The sequence below is a fragment of the Pyxicephalus adspersus genome, chromosome 8 (genome assembly GCF_032062135.1).
Source record: "Pyxicephalus adspersus chromosome 8, UCB_Pads_2.0, whole genome shotgun sequence".
Lineage (NCBI taxonomy): Eukaryota > Metazoa > Chordata > Amphibia > Anura > Pyxicephalidae > Pyxicephalus > Pyxicephalus adspersus.
Genome location: NC_092865.1, coordinates 19,816,646 through 19,833,043, shown reverse-complemented (window position 1 = coordinate 19,833,043; position 16,398 = coordinate 19,816,646). Strand labels below are relative to the sequence as shown.

The 16,398-nt window shown below is 38.6% G+C and overlaps 1 protein-coding gene across 1 annotated transcript; it reads right to left on the bottom strand.

Annotated features, from left to right (window-relative positions):
* Positions 1-1,958: 1,958 nt before the first annotated feature.
* BSND (barttin CLCNK type accessory subunit beta) lies at positions 1,959-10,055 on the bottom strand. The gene is made up of 4 exons (XM_072419206.1): positions 9,753-10,055; positions 7,907-7,983; positions 4,172-4,408; positions 1,959-3,521 (listed from the first exon to the last, which is right to left on the bottom strand). Exons 1-4 carry the CDS (start codon positions 9,927-9,929, stop codon positions 3,116-3,118), a joined length of 897 nt encoding a protein of 298 aa, XP_072275307.1. The 5' UTR covers positions 9,930-10,055; the 3' UTR covers positions 1,959-3,115.
* Between the last annotated feature and the right edge of the window lie 6,343 nt (positions 10,056-16,398).

The window sequence follows — 16,398 nt, the reverse complement described above, 5'->3', positions numbered from 1 at the left end:
TAATAATGTTATTAGTAGTAGTAGTAGTTATTAGTATGAATACTGATTATATTTATATGGTTATATGTTATTACTATAGGGATTATGTATGAATTTGAGGACCCTTACAATTATTTTTAAATGATTTTGTTTGGCTTGTCTGGAAAGGCAGGACAGTTGAAACTTTTTATATAGTATTCATTAATGAAGCTGAAGACAGACCAACTATACAAAACTATTTTAGTAAAACGTTTGAAAGCAATCTAAATTATTATTGTGATCTTTCTTCTTTATTATTACCGTACCTTTTTAGGCCATGAATTTGAGAATGAATAACATACATTACATATAATTGTATTGAAATATGTAATAAAATATGATTTAACTGTGACTGAGGAGTTACTTTGTACTTGTTACCTACATTTTTCTATGGGTATTGCTTCCCTCCAATAACCCTCTTCTAGTGGTCAATTAGATGTAACAAATAAATAGGTTTAATTTCTAGTTTCAGTACACGCCCTCATTCCTAATTAAATGAGTAAGGTACAGGGGGTCAGTTGCTGCAGAAAACTGTTATAAAAGTCTGCTACAGAGACGCTTAGGCTTCTCATTCTTGATCTTGGAGTTCTATAGATGCTTTATTTGAAACAAAAAAATGTTCCTTTGTATAGTTTACAATTATCTCTGTATATTGGGGAAGCATTTTTGGCCACATCTCACTGAAATTAGCAGCCTCTCTGCAGTAGTTATAAGTAGCTAGAGATCATGTGATTAACCATGCCTAGGCTAGGAGCTTTGGGGGGAGTAGTATTTATGGCAATAAAATGTAAACATTCCCAAAATGCACTCTAATCGTTAACACGCGGGGTGAAAAATCTTTTTTTTTCTATGCTTTTTTCTATGCTGAAGCATATTGTCAGCCAAGCATATTGTCAGTCATTTCACCTTCAGTGTCCCATCCATTCTTGCATGAAGGGCAATGCTTGGTCAATTCTATGTTTATTATAAACACAGGTTTAATGAAACACTGTTTATAAATTATCTCAGATCAAGCTTCTCCCTGGTAAAGCTACTTTGTGGATTTCTCTCACAATAGAAGTTCATTCAACCACAGAAAGCTTTAAAATACACATTAAATCCTGGTCACTTTTGTAGCAAATAATGAGCAGCTTTTGGCATACCCTAGTTGATAAGGAACTGAGAATTATTATACCACACTGAGGCTCTTATGAATAAAACAAAATTCCCATAACCTATTTTCACATGGATCACTTAGTCCTTCTTATCACATTGCACTCATCGTATAATAACACGTGGGTGGTACAGTACACGGGTGCCATATTGCCATGAAGTCACTTTCAAGGTGCTCATACGTTTACAATCTGATTGAAAACTATTACTGCATATACAGTGTAAGTGTTGTTGCATTTATCTCACTTTTTTCTTGCATTTTTTATCTTATATACGCACCAAAAAAAACCTGAATATAGTGGTATTTTATCTTGGGTAATGAAAGGAGCATCTCTACTAAAAGAACACCTGTCATTAAAGCAGAACTGGTTGTTGGAATTGGTGAGCATTTGCCATAACCAGCAGGTATGCACAATATATTTGCTGATTATGGCACAGATTTTACCTTTTGTAGACACCCTACAGCGATGACAAGTTCAGGAGCCTGTCACTGCTGCATCCCCCCATACCACTATTCTTACTGTTGACTCCACAGTGGATTTTGTGGTGATCTCCTTTGGCCATTGGACAACCAACCAATATGTAACTTCTGCACGTGTAGATCTATATGTGGTGGTGCTGCATGCAGTGTGGTTAATGCACTGTGCAGTGTGGGGTAAAAACAAAAAGCCCCCAGGACCCAGGGAATTTTTCTTTCAGTGTTGTCACTAGTAAAGATGATTGAAATAGTCAAGTTCTGCTCCACTACGATTTTCGCAGAAAACAGTGGATACATGAGAGAAAATGAGCAAAGTGCAATTAATCTTTTATTTTTTCAGCATAAAATAGGCAACCTACTGTCTACAAAAAAAAAAAACATGAGATGCAGTTATGAGGGACACGTGCCAATGCAAAAATACCATTCAGTGGGAAGAGGGTCTCTTTATGTGGCTTCAAGGGCAACATTTGAAAAACACCATTCCTTTAAATAACTTGCTTGGAGGATGCCATTAAGCTTGTATGATGTAATTTAAAAAACATAGAGTTCCTCTTAATTAGCAGATCCTTAGCATTATGGCAAAAGTGTATATTAATCATATTTATTCATTAACCTTATCCAGTCCTCCAAAAAGGATTTGGGGGTTGTTGGCAAAAGATATCTGTCCCCTTTCAGTGCAATGAGTATGGGGTACATAAGTACCACGTGTCTCTTCCCAAAAAGTTTAGTGAACAAAGACAGCAATAAAAAAAAATGGGATTCCCCCTAGGAACCTTTCACACCCATGGTGTGGAACTACGTGTTTGGCAGCTCCCCTGTGTAACCAGATTTGCACACAGTTGCAGCCATGGTGAAAATTTTCTAACAACAACTGCATATACAAATATGACTTTTGGACACGCTTTTGAGAACTGTGCCTTCATCTGCTGTAGCCATGTGCAAAAAAATACTTCCCAACCTCTTCAATTATTTGAATAGAAAAGATTGGCGCTGTGTTTGAGCCTGTGGCAGAACACTATGGCTCACCGCAGATCTAGAATGGTGCCTAAATTTCAGACTGGCCAATTATTGTTTTTTTATAGTAAATGATATCACTCTATTGAATGATATCACCTCTATTGAAGCACAAACAACCTGTCGGTTAGGGGGTCTCTTTGTACTTTAAAAGGGAACCCCACTTTTAATTTTCTTTAAATATGCATGTTATTCAAAGGATTTGCATATTTTCAATGTTGCCCTTGAAGCCATTTCTGTAGAAATATTACATGGCTGAATTAAAAGGCAATCTCTGTGGAAAAGCACCGCAGAATTTCTTCAACAGAGATGCACCACCCATCCTTAGTCATCAGTAATTACTTGGATGTTCTGAATTCTAGCATGTAGCTAGAGACAACACAGACCCATTGCTCATTTTTTGTACATCATTCGTCTAGTGCTGTTCATTTCATATCAGAAATTATTCTAAAATTATTGTTCAAAATCAGATTCGAACCCTGGCATTAAAGTATCAGTTTCATCTTTCATTCCATAATAAAGGTCATCTGTTTCATGTTCCTGTGTAACCCTCCTTGCCTTTTCTTCACCATTGGTATTATCATCGTGGTTGGAGATAGGAAAGCTTTCTTGTTTCATTTGTGGCTGTGTGGCTTCATACAAAGATGCATCGATCATTGCTATTTGTTCACATGCAGGCCCATCTATAAGATTGAATCCATCTCCACAAAGGGGACCTCCAAACTGCACAGCGACATCGTGCTTCTGCGGCTGCCAGTCTTCGCAGCTGTGCAAAGAGGACGCACTACTTTCTGTGCTTGTCTTCTCCGATGTGGTTATAGTAGTTTCTTCTTTTAGACAAGCAAGAGGGACAGGCTGACTAAACAAAAGTAAAGCAAAACCTAATTATTAAGTGAACTTTGAGTTTACCTACAGTATAGATATGTCTAATTTGGATTGATCTGTGATTAACATTTTTAACAAATCAACACTTTATATGGCTTTGCCACTTTGAAAGTGAAGAATGCCATAGGCCATGGAGATCACAGGTACTTGTTTCTATTAAAAGTGTCCAAAGTGGCTGTAATATAAGTCTATAGGCATGAAAGGTGATGAGTACTCCATTCAAGTTAAAAAGGTTTTTATTTGCTAATTTATGACGATCATGAAATCTCTGGTCTTCACTTCTAGAATCCTGCTTTAATACATCAGAGTGGCTAACAGGTTTCTAAAAGTGGAGAACAAAACAAAATGGAAAACAAATTCTTGGGATGATGTCTGCACTACTGCCCTAGTTTAATACTACTACTAGTTTCTTATCTGGTTACCACCAGCAGCAAACATGATTCAAGAGATGTAGATTTTGGATAATGGTAAATGTTTATATGGTCCTTGCCTATGGTGCCATGGGGAATATTGTAGGTAAATAGATGCAGAGTCCATGTAAAAATTTCACAAACACATTCCACTATGGCCAAAAGCAAATGTAAGCATTTGTCATAAAGTGGATTGAAAAACACACTTTCTTACCAGATGGCTTCTACCATTGCATGTTCTTCTGTACCAATGGAATTCCTGTGTATTTCCACCTTGGCCTGCAACTTTGGTTGTGAAAAGTCAACTAGCACAGGTTGTGCCAATGGTGGGATGGACTGGTTTCCTTGAGGTTCCCCAAGTTCCTCTACCTTAATCTGAATCTGCTCATAGGACGGCAAGGTGGCCTCATAGCGTTCTGCTTCTTTAGCGCTTGTGTAAGGTGTGGTAGACCTGTTCAGAAAGGATACTTTGAAAAATTAATATTTTATTACCATAAAACAATGCTGAACAAAATAATATTAATAATAATAAAAAACAGGATTTGTATAGTAACATACATATTTACCAACATATTACGCAGCGCTGTACATTAAATAGGGGTTGCAAATGAAAGACAGACACAGACAGTGACACAGGATGAGGAGAGCCCCTGCCCCGAAGAGCTTACAGTCTAGGAGGTGGAGGAAGTATCATACAATAGAAAAGAGGATATGGATTGGTGGGAAACAGGGGTCTAGCTTTTTTTACAAAGAAGTCTTTGGTGGTCCCCGGCTCTGGCCGGTCCACCCCCCACGGGGTCAGGAGAAGGGCCCTGCTTTGCAGAGCCGTGGACCATGTGCCTGTACTGATCGCAGGCTCCGGGCGGTGAGCGGGTTGTCTCTCTGAATACCACGCGCTCACTCTCCCATTGCAGGCTGAGACCTGAGATGGGAGAGTGGGCACGGTCTGGTATCATGATGTCACTCTGCGGGAAGTGTCTTGCCCTTTGAGTGACACAGGCAGGGGTGGAGTGGGGCAGGAACGTACCATGCCTCCTCTTCTCTTTTTGCGACTACACCCCTGGTGGGAAGTAGTGAGGGTTTAAAGGACAGAAGAAGATGGGTAGGCTAATTTGAAAAGGTGGGTTTTGAGTGCTCTTTTAAATGCGCAGGAGTAGGAGCAAGCCAAATAGGACGAGGGGGATCATTCCAGAGAGTCAGCTCTAGAAAAGTATTGGAGTAATTCATGTGAGGAGGTTATGAGTGAGGAAGTCATTAGTAGGTCATTAGAGGAGCGGAGAGAATGGCTAGGGGAGAAATTTTTTACCAGGTCAGAAAAGTATGTGAGACAAAAGCTGTGGGGGGATTTGAAGGCAAAGCACAGGAGCTTGAGTTTGATTCTAAGGTGGAATGGAAGCCAAAGAAGAGAACTACAAAGAGATGCAGCAGAAGAGGAGAGGTGGGAAGGATGGATGAGTCTGTCTGCAGCATTCATGATAGATTGTGGAGGAGAGAGTCGGGTTAGTGGAATACCAGAGAGGAGGAGGTTACAGTAGTCCAGATTAGAGATGATAGGTGCGTGTACAAGGAGTTTGGTGGTCTCAGGAGACAGGTAGGGGTGAATTATTGAGATGTTGTGCAGGAGAAAGTGACAGGATATAGGAGGTAAATAGGAGGGCAGAAGGTGACACCAAGGCAACGTGCCTGAGGGGAGGGATGAATAATAGTGTTGTTAGAAATATGTCAGGGGGGGATATGGAATTTGAGGGGGGGAGATGATGACTTCTTTTTTATCCAGGTAAATTTCAGAAATCTGTCAGTTATCTATGATGAGATGGCTGACAGGCAGCATGAGACCTTATCCAGGACTGAGGGAGACAGGTCAGGGGTGGACAGATAGATTTGAGTGTCAAATCTATCTGTCCACCCCTGTAAAAAGTCACAATGTTATAACCAATAGAAAACACAAAAATTGACATAATCTGTTGACCAAATATCATATAAATCAGAGGTCCCCAACCCCAAGCCGTCTGACAGGTGGCCCGCGGCTCTGGCCGGTGCAACCCCCAGTGGGGAGAGTTGGCATGTTCTGGCATCATGACGTCACTCTGAGGGTAAGTTTCTTCCCCTTTGAGTGACACTTGGCTCCCTGCGTATAAACGGTCCAGGGGCCATGAGATTAGTGGTCTGCGAGCTCCTAGGACCACTAATATAAATTATATCAATCAAGTCCCCAACAAAGGAAATGTTCCCATTTCTGGGTCGGCCCAGTTCTTATTTGCAAGACAACAGTGACCTGACACACCAAATAGGTGAAAAGGACCCTGTACAACCTGAAATAGTAAGTATTGCTTCCTAAAGGAACTTTATTGTCATTATTGCAATTAATCCAGATTTAATAGCATTATTCATCTAATCAAACACCTTCATTGCTAAACCTAGGTATGCATGTAACCCATACAAAGTGTTTCTGACCCAGTTTTGGCTTTTGTATCTATATCTCACACTAAAAAAGTGAGTGAACCATAAAGGTTGTGAACCTCTGTTGAGCCTTTTTCCTGCCAAGAACAGGTACTGTTTTGGACAAATCCTTTTCTGTCCCAGGCAGTACCTGTTACTAATACAGGCAAAGGAAAACTTTCCATGAAGTCACCTACAACAAAAACAACCTGGAAGAGGTTCTAACCCGCCCCTTACTACTAAAATGGATAGCACCAAACCCCTAAATAGAAAATGAGAAAAATGGAGTCTCTAAAGTCACAGACAGCAATGTTCTATTCAAAGCTACCGGAATTTTGGGGCAAACTTCTAATTTCTGTTCTCTCTAATCCCTTTGTCATTTACAGATCTAACAAAGATCACTTCAACATAAACTCCCTGCTCTTGATTGTTTTTCTACCCTTTGCTAACCTCACGCCTCTCTAAGTAAATATTCTTTTAAAGAATTTGGGGAGAAACATGAAAAATTAAAGTAGGTAAATTAACTTGTCAGAACAATCTGCGTGCCAATAGCGACATGTGTAAAAGGATATATACTTAGAAAACTATACACCATACCCATTTATTTTAGGAACTGGAGGGCTTAGTCCTGTCCGCATATCAGTGTGTTTCCTGAATATTAGGAGCACGTACGTATAGTGTATTAAACACCCAGGTCCTGTGAAATGTCAAGATCTAGGTGACTACATTTTTATATGTATTGATCTTTTATGTACAAATACATATTAAAGTTTTGCAAACAACCTGGTAGCCGCAAACCTCATTTCTATAACCTTCTTACTCTTCACATATTCATATTTAAGAGGTGGCTGTAGTATCTAGGACAAATTAGTAAGGAGAGAAACATACACTATTCGCTACATATATTTTATTTGATAAGTGATTTTGATTGTAAAAGAATGTAAATTAAAAAAGTTTTCTCATTTACCTTTTGAAACTTAACTTGCCAGCATTGGATCCTACTATCAACCAACCTCATGAAGCCATTTATGCTAGTTTGGGGTATGTCAGTGTGGCTGCACAGGTTTATGTTTGATGTACAAGTGTACAGGAATTGGAATATGCTTTGGATAAACACAAGTCTGTTTGGAGGAGTATAAATATACAGACAGACTAGATAAGCCAGGTATCTGCTATCATTATCTGTGTTTCTATACACAAAACCTTTCTCCTTCCTTATACCCGGTCATAAATGTCCTTATTTTTGCTTATGTTTAATATGATGTACTTTTAGATAAATCTGGCATACTTTTCATTTTACAGGTCCCAGTAATGTTTGACCTTGGATTAAAATGAGATGAGTGATGAATTATAATTCTTGTGTAATTAGGCAGGGCAAAGAGAAATAATGATATACAAAATGCAGTAACCAATACCAGCCATATTCCATTTACTAAACCCTTAGAGCAGTCAAAACAATTTGCCCTATTCCTAATAAATGTGCAAACAAGAGCAATAATTAGAGACATACCATTGCTTAGCTGGAGTTCCAAGATCAGATTTTTCTGACAAAGGCACAGCTTCCATATCCACTGGAGTAAAAGTGATCTATAGGAACATGAAGTATAATACAAGTATAACCACAGAAATCTGTCACCTTTATGTATGAATATCTGATAATTGATAACATCTACAATATATGATATACCAAGAAATTATTCACTACTTTATATTTAGGTATTGCCCGCACTGATTGACAACTGCCCACAATGTGGTTATAATCAACTTGTCATAATTCTGGGCAATTTACACTATGTATATAATAAAAAAAAATCACAAAGCAATGAACAAAACCTTGTAACCCATTAAACTCCAGGAGGGTGGGGGAAACTTCATGTACACAGTGCTAGTATTGGGTCCCAGCCAGAGTAGCTAAATCCAACACATCACACAAATGCGCCAGAGAAGTGGACACAGAAGAGATTTGTCCCACACCTTGTAGTCCTGCTAAAATTAATTTATTTCTAGTCAAAAATCTTTAGTGCAAAAAAAAACGCATGGAGGTCAGCAGGACCTGTGGGAACATGGCTTAAGAGGAAAAATGTTTACCACCTTTGTTTCACCTTTAATAAAAAACAATGTGTACAAAAGATTCAGCATCAGATAATATATTCAAATTTGCACTTTTCTCGAAAAGCTCCTCCTAATTCTGACACATCACTATAGATCAGTAAATTAATCCATCACATTAAATGACCAATAATGAGGCAGATGGGTGTGGCTATGTTTAACTTTTATAAGGGAAGTTTATTATGCTGTTTTTATTGAAGGGTAGCCTTGATATTATAATTATATGCTTAGCTTCAATTGCCCAGCTTTGTGACAGTTTACAGTATAAAAGCAAAAGGTCTGGACCTGAAAAAAAAACTTTTTAAGGGATGGGAGACCCTTCATTTTATATATTTAGCTGCAGGCAGTACCAGCTAGGATTGATGCACGTACTATCACTCACTGCAATGGATCAGGTGTAGTTTGGCACTGAAAGATATGGTACAATAATTCCAGGGGGGTCTATTTATAAAGCAGTGAATATGACATTCACTTAAAACATTCAAGTGCCACCATTGTAACACAAGGACCTGGAAGATTCTCCACCAGAGAATATGTCAATGAATGTCAGATTCACTGCTTAATAAATAGACAAACCTAGGATGTGCTATATCTTTCAGTGCCAAACTACACCTGATCCATGCCAGCTGCATTTCAAATATATTTATTATTAAACTAGGAAGCAATTACTTAGAGTACTAAACTAAATTACTAAAAGAGTAGATTTATTTATATTAATGATTTTTATTCCTATGATAATATTTTGTTCACAAAGTTCAACAAACAAGGTTAAACTGTTTTCTATATAAACCCCCAATCACTTGCAAGGGAAATAAGAAACACAATCTTTGCTTACAAATAATTGCATGATTGATTCAAACACAGTGAACTGTTTAGTAAATCAGTCTCAATATATCCATGCTTAAAAACATCATATATTATTATAAAATGTTGAGTTTGATTTACAGATTCTGTAAAAGTATTTGATAGCTGGACTGGCAAAGACTGCGCTATAATGTGCGAGACTCATAATAAACTTTTTGGATATATGACTTTAAAACTGACTGTATTGCTAAGTATCTTTTATTGTACAGTAACATGTTTGCTGAATTTCTTATTTTAAGTTATTAAAAAAACACATGTTCTATAAATAGGGGCATTTTATACATATATGTGTGCACAATACAACAAATAAATAAAAAAAAAAAATATATATATATATATATATATATTGACCCCCCATTCTGTGCAAATGGCATATCTCCTACCTTAGGATAACACTGACAGATGCTCCAAGTGATTCCAATAAATATCAGGAACACCCCCATTGAACAGAAAGTGATGTATATGTGGGGCTTATCCACACTCATAATAAACATGCCGATCATGATCAGAAAAAATCCCAGAACAATGAGCCCATAGCGAAATGTTTTATCCTCCGCCATTTTCAGAAGATTAAAAGAAAAAAAGGGAAAGTATCCAGGTATGGAAGGGGGTCACTTTCTGACAGCTGCACTTTCCCTGTCACACTGGAAGCCAGCACACAATCTAGCTTAGCCCAGTCCTGCCCAAAGTTGATCAAGCCAGTTCTGAAAAAATGAATGCAAATGGTTTGCTGAGATTTCCACTCCGCTGATGCCAGACTGAGCACCTCAGTGCTGACCTTCCCTGGAGGTATAAATACCCTGCAATATCCACACCTTTACCTGTCGTGTTTATGGAAGAAGCATTTCATGTGCCTCTGGAGGAGGGCGGTATGGGCTACAGTGCATGATTAGTGCACATACCTTTACAATGATTTACTATCAGAGTGCCTGAGATTTTTTCATCTACTAGAAAAACTTATTATGGTTCCTTTTTGTATATATACATTTTAGGAACTTTTTTTCAAAGGTTTGAATGGACTGGGAAAGTGTTAAGCTCTGTACAGACGTCAGATGACTGTCGCTGGAAACAATCTTTTGCAAACGTTTCTAGTGCTGTACACACAATGCCATTCTGATCAATGGAATGAGGAGGACATATGAATGGCACCCCACTGGCACTCCAAAGAAGAGCACAGCAGTCATTTTAGATCTACTGTTCAATAATCCACCGCTGTACACATGGCAGATTTTCACAGGAGATGAGCACAACCATTTATTTCAGACACCGATCATCTGATCATTTGACGTGTATACAAAGCTTTAGGGGTTCGTTTACTAAAGGAATGATGTCTGTCCGCATAGCAAAAAGAATGATCCCTTTGCAAGGGATATTTCACTTCAGAATATAAGTTTTAGATGGACTAACTATCTCTAAAAGCCTACAGACTAGAAGGTGGCAGAATCAGCGAAAGGATTCTTGTTGGTTACAGTGTTGTAAGACCTGGCTATGGACAATTGTACACTTTTTGCAGCAGACAGCCAATAGCACCACCTTACATTTAGAGGTCTATTTATACAGCAGTGAATCTGACATTCACTGAAACATTCTCTAGTGGGGATTTCACCGCTGCCATTGAAACACATAGAACTGCAAGATTCTCTACCAGGGAATGCGAGATTATTGTTGCTCGAATTTGCCTCTGTTTCGTTTTGAGTTTGTCTTGCTGAACGGAAGTAAATATTCAGATTCTGACTTTCGAATCTGAAAAATAATGATCCCCTTCAATGTAAAAAGCAGGTTGTCAGTGCCAGCCGTGTATGTTAAAAACAGCCTCACAGGGAGTGCTGATGCAAATGTTCAGCTCATAGTTCAAGGAAGCAAGAATGGTGCTGTATTTCGTGTAAAATCAATAGGAATTTTCTGTGCTTGCTCTTAGTCTGAAAAAAAAAGAAAACTAATGTAGCTGCATCCTCTAAGGTCTGGTAAATTATGATATAACACATTTTGTTCCTGGGTTTAGAAACCCTGTGAAATACAGTATTTGTTCACATTGTGTATAAAAGCAAAGAGTGTTGCGGGGTTACTATACAACCAACTATCCTCCTTTTTATCGACATTTCTTGCCTCATATGCCATACATAGGAGTCGCACAGCATTCGAAACATTACTATGTTCCAAGAGCAGGCCGATACATGTGATCTCCCAGTTATATGAGATATTGATTTGAGTATATGCTAATAATGCCCCCACCTACACGAGATATTGGGAAAAGGAATTGGGGTTATCTATCTCCCCTCTGGAATGGGAAAAGGCATTTATTCGGACCCATACACTGGCACTTCCTTGTAAGGCCGAGGAGACCAATTATATAATTATCTCCAGGTAGTATTTATGTCCCACAGATACCCATCGTATGTCTCCCTCACTCCCCGACAGGTGCTGGTGCTGTCATTCTCAACAGGGCACGATGTTACATATTTGGTGGGAGTGCCCGGGAATTCGTAGGCTCTGGGATCAGATAGCTGACATATACAACAGAGTGACTGGATCTGATTTAAGGATATCACCCCAAATGGCGTTACTATCCATCCTTCCTGGGTCCATAAAGGCTAGTAAGAAAGATGTGTTTAGACACTTTCTTAGGGCGGCTAGGACAATTATCCCCAGAAAATGGAAACACCCCACAGTACCCACCATGAGAGATTGGCTTTTAGAACTAGAAAAGATACAACGTATGGAACTGTTAGTAGCAGAGGATGAGAATAAGATGGAACAATACAAGTTAATATGGTCCGCATGGGACTGGTTCAAAGAATCGCCCCAATTTAAATCGCTCTGGCCGTAAGCCTAACAAAGTGCATGGGCGCAGAAGATTTTTGATACAGCTGTGCCTACAGTAGATTTAGAGACTGAATACGAAATAGGCCAGTCGGGCACCCCCATACCCCTAGCCCAATCCTACCCCTACCCCTGGGCTAACCATTTTGTTTTTGAACAGGGATCCCTGATGAATCCCCGGATGCACCCGGGGAGATTACAGAGAGCAGTAACGAGGCTCTCGAGGTTTATTTGATTTCTTAGATCCCTAACATTTGTTATGCCCCCCCCATTTAGGCTATGCAAATTGTTAGCTGTGTGTGTTCCCCTCTGTGTTTTCCCCATACCCTTTACTGTACCTTCCCTATGGTTGTCCCCAACCTATGTCAACATTGTTCTGTATATGAAAAGCAACACTTGGTTCACTGTGTCTTATTGCAAGCGTGGGCTGTGTGCCCCCATTTTTATGTATGTGCCCTTTTCTATGTGTATGTGTTTTGTTATGTTGAAACCAATAAAAAGGATTGAAACAAAAGCAAAGAGTGTTCTTTTAGTAATAGAGGGAAGAGGGGTTAGACCCACTTTCAAGTTACTATTGTCATCTATTTACCTGTTATATTACCTTCTATTTCCTGGTGACAACTGTATAACATGGGAATCACCTTCACTTTGGGGATATTCTTCTTATTACCTTTGCACATGCAGGACAGGAAGAGAATAAAAAATAGAAGAGAACTATCTAAAACTAAACAGAAAAACAAGAAGTGCAGACATTTACCAGAATGAAGTTACATCTGGCTACATGCCATAGGTGACTACAAAATACTCTGCAGCCTTATTTTAAAAAAAGCCTCTGGAACTCACTAAAGCATGAACACAAAGGAAGCCCTTGCAGGTTACAAACTCCCTTGTCTTGACCTTCATCCATTCATTATCTTGGCAATTAGATCAGGCTGACTGCATTTAGAAATGACCTCTGCTATGTTAGTAAAAATATCTACAGATCTAAACCTCATTTCTATGTAATTCAGTAAAATTGGGTAAAGGGGCACCTCTGCCCTTCCAGCAGTAAAGCGTACTTATAATTTTAGATCTGTCATTCATCACTTTGTAATACAGCATACACGTATCTCAGACACATGTGTGAGCTTTGCTGAAATATATAAAAATTACCTTTAAAGAGGACCTGTCACTCACATATACTAACACATTGTGGCTCAATTCACAAAGCTTACACACTAGGATAAGGATACTTATTTTTACAACAGTAAGGCTCATTTCAAACTTGTGGTACCACTGTCTAAACTGTGCTCCCAGCTGCTCTCATTCAACCAAATAGAAGCTGTTGGCAACCATTTTGTGCACACAAGGGAACATGCAGCTTCTTGCAAATGCAAAGGCAACCTGTACACACATGTTAACCTTTTTTTATTATTATTGTTGTTATTATTATTATTATTAATATTATTATTAATAACAATAAACATTTTTTATAGCGCTAACATATTACACAGCGTTGTACATTAAATAAATAAATAAATAAATAAATATATATAATAAATATTTGCATTTGAGGTACAGTTTGCTGCTCCTAGGTACATAGCAGTATTGTGCTACTGGACGATTTGCAACTGCAAGTGTGAAAGGGGCCATACAGCTATGTTTCATTAAGGAGGAACTAAACTAAAAAAAAAAAAAATACACTTACGTTCGATCCCGCAGGGCAGTCCAATCGGTCCGGGGGTGTCCTGCATCGGGTCCCACGTCGTCCAGGCATCGGTTCGGGGAGCCGGCGCTCCTGGTGCCGCCATCTTCTCCTCTTCTTCCTGGTTCTTCATCCTACCCACTGTGCATGCGTGAGATTGGCAAATTTTTCTCTTTGTACAAAAAGGGTCCTTATGCGCATGCCCGAGATGCTTATGTAAAGTGAACATTCTAAATTTAGGTACGCTTTAGGTCCAATGATATTTAAAAAGTACAGTCACATGACTAAAGTAAAGATACTTTTGTTCTGTATTAATGCTGAACTAAACCCTAAAAATTAAAAATTACAACCCAGTGGGTCCTTTATTACAGAAGGGATAGATGCCTGTACCTTAATAATACCTTAATAAAATAAACATACTTGCCTGATCACATGTCCTTGCTCTGTCATGGATCTTCATCCAGTCCTCTTCCGAATGTCAAATCTTTAATCATCTTGATTGGTCAGGCCAGGATTATGTATCTCTGTCATTCCCAAATTTATTTGGTTTTGCTAGTCCCAGGGGATATTGGGATACCTGGCATATCCTGGCATTCTGCAAAAACTGTGTATGCACAGCTCAGTGTGCTTGGAAAAGAAGATTGCAAACAGGCAGGTAAGTTTGCAATAAACAACCCGCCTGCTTGATATTTTTCAATGCTGTTTAGCTTAGTTCTGCTTTAAAGATTTAGGAATCTGAATTGAACCTGTAAAAACAATATGAATTAGAGAATATTATTCATACAAAAGAATAAAAGTATTGGTCTGAACACAATGGTTTACACATACATTTTGAAAGATGTATTCTAATCTGTTTTATATTAAATTGTATCTAAACATAAGAACAAATTTGTAATGTATTGATCCTACAATAAGCTTTTTTCACTTTTTTTTCATCTGGTGTTGCTGCCAGTAACAGGTATTGTTAGGGCTTATCGTGGCCTATGACACTCTGTATATATTCACTCTTTAGTTCACAATAATTCCTAATCTGACGCCTAGTTTAAGGTACAACAAAGGTTTTATGTTAAGTGCAAACCAATTCCATGATAATTACACTGTTTATAGAACACTTCATATGAATGCATACGTACACACTTGTACTGCCATGTTGTTACTACAAATACTCGGCACAGTGTCCCTTTGTCCTAGACAGGTGACATTTTCAATTTATTGAGTATAAACACCAGTGATCGCTGACATACCTCATCACATTCAGTTATTGCAATGTAAATACATTATTTCAGTACCAGGGACATTTATTTTAATTATGTTGCACAGAAAAGAGAATGGAAAGGGTCACATATGCTTTATGTGGGAATAGGAAAACTTTATCTCTTGTGTCACTGTCTGTATCTGTCATTTGCAACACATATTTAATGTACAGAACTGCATAATATGGTGGCGCTATATAAATACTGTTTATAAATAATATTAAAAAAATAATGCCTGTCTCCATCAGTAAGAGCATAACCCAGATCCTTGGTCATTCCCTAACAAATTTAGGATAAATGTCAGATCATAAAAAATACATTAGTTTGTAATATTACATTAATATATATATGACATGTTGAGGAGGTTTGGAGAGAGAGCAGTTTCTTGCAATTTAATAAAGATCTATGCAAAGTGTGTGAGAATGTGGAGTTTTACAGAACACCTCCTATTGGGGCATGGAGAGCCAGTGGCCTGTCAAGTTTGGTGAGGCACGTGGCAGGACAAATGAGAATTTCCACATTGAGCTTGATTTATTAAACCACTCCAAGAATGAAGAGGATAGACTATCATAGGAAATCCTGGGTTATCCAGCAAACCTGAAATGTATCTAGACCTGAATTGAAAACATTTGCAAACTTACAGCAAATGATTTTTAAGAAATCCAGGTTTACTGGATCACTCAGGTTCTCCTGTGATAGTCAGTACTATCCAGTCCTTGAGAACTTTATTTAGTCGGATCATTGTGTAGCTTGTAGTGTCCCCAGCATATCTATCTAAATTCGATGTTGTAATTCCCAAGGAAAAATCTAGATTGTCTAATAGCGCGGTGAGCAGACCAGGGTGGGAGTAGATCTTATATTTGTCATGGAATTTGAATCAGGTGTTTAAAACTGCAAATTTGATGGGAGAGCCTGATAGCTGTCTGATGCCCCAGGTGTGGAAATCCAGAGAAGGGTCAGACATATTATTGCAGAAGGGACATTGTCTGTCTGGAATAATGACCACCTGATCATACTTAAAAGTAGAATTTTAGGGCCACACATCCCCAGTAACTAAACTCTACAGCAGTATTTGTCAACCAGGGTTCCTCCAGAGGTTGCTAGGGGAGCAATGAACAATTTGTGCCCCTCGGGTCAGTTTAGGTGACGCCAATGATCTCTTTGGAGATCTGTAAGAGTGACATTCTTCCCACTGGCCAGCAATGTAGGAAGTGTTCTTCCTACTGACCACAACACTAATTTACTGTGATCTGTAGATTTGGTAAGTATAGC

What these genes read in the sequence shown, in the direction of transcription:
- BSND (XM_072419206.1), bottom strand. Translation starts at nt 9,929, where the DNA reads ATGGCGGAGGATAAAACATTTCGCTATGGGCTCATTGTTCTGGGATTT. An exon ending in GGAACTCCAGCTAAGCAATG is followed by an intron (nt 4,409 to 7,906) that starts GTATGTCTCTAA and finishes CTTTCTGAACAG; the next exon opens with GTCTACCACACCTTACACAA. An exon ending in GCAATGGTAGAAGCCATCTG is followed by an intron (nt 3,522 to 4,171) that starts GTAAGAAAGTGT and finishes ACTTTTGTTTAG; the next exon opens with TCAGCCTGTCCCTCTTGCTT.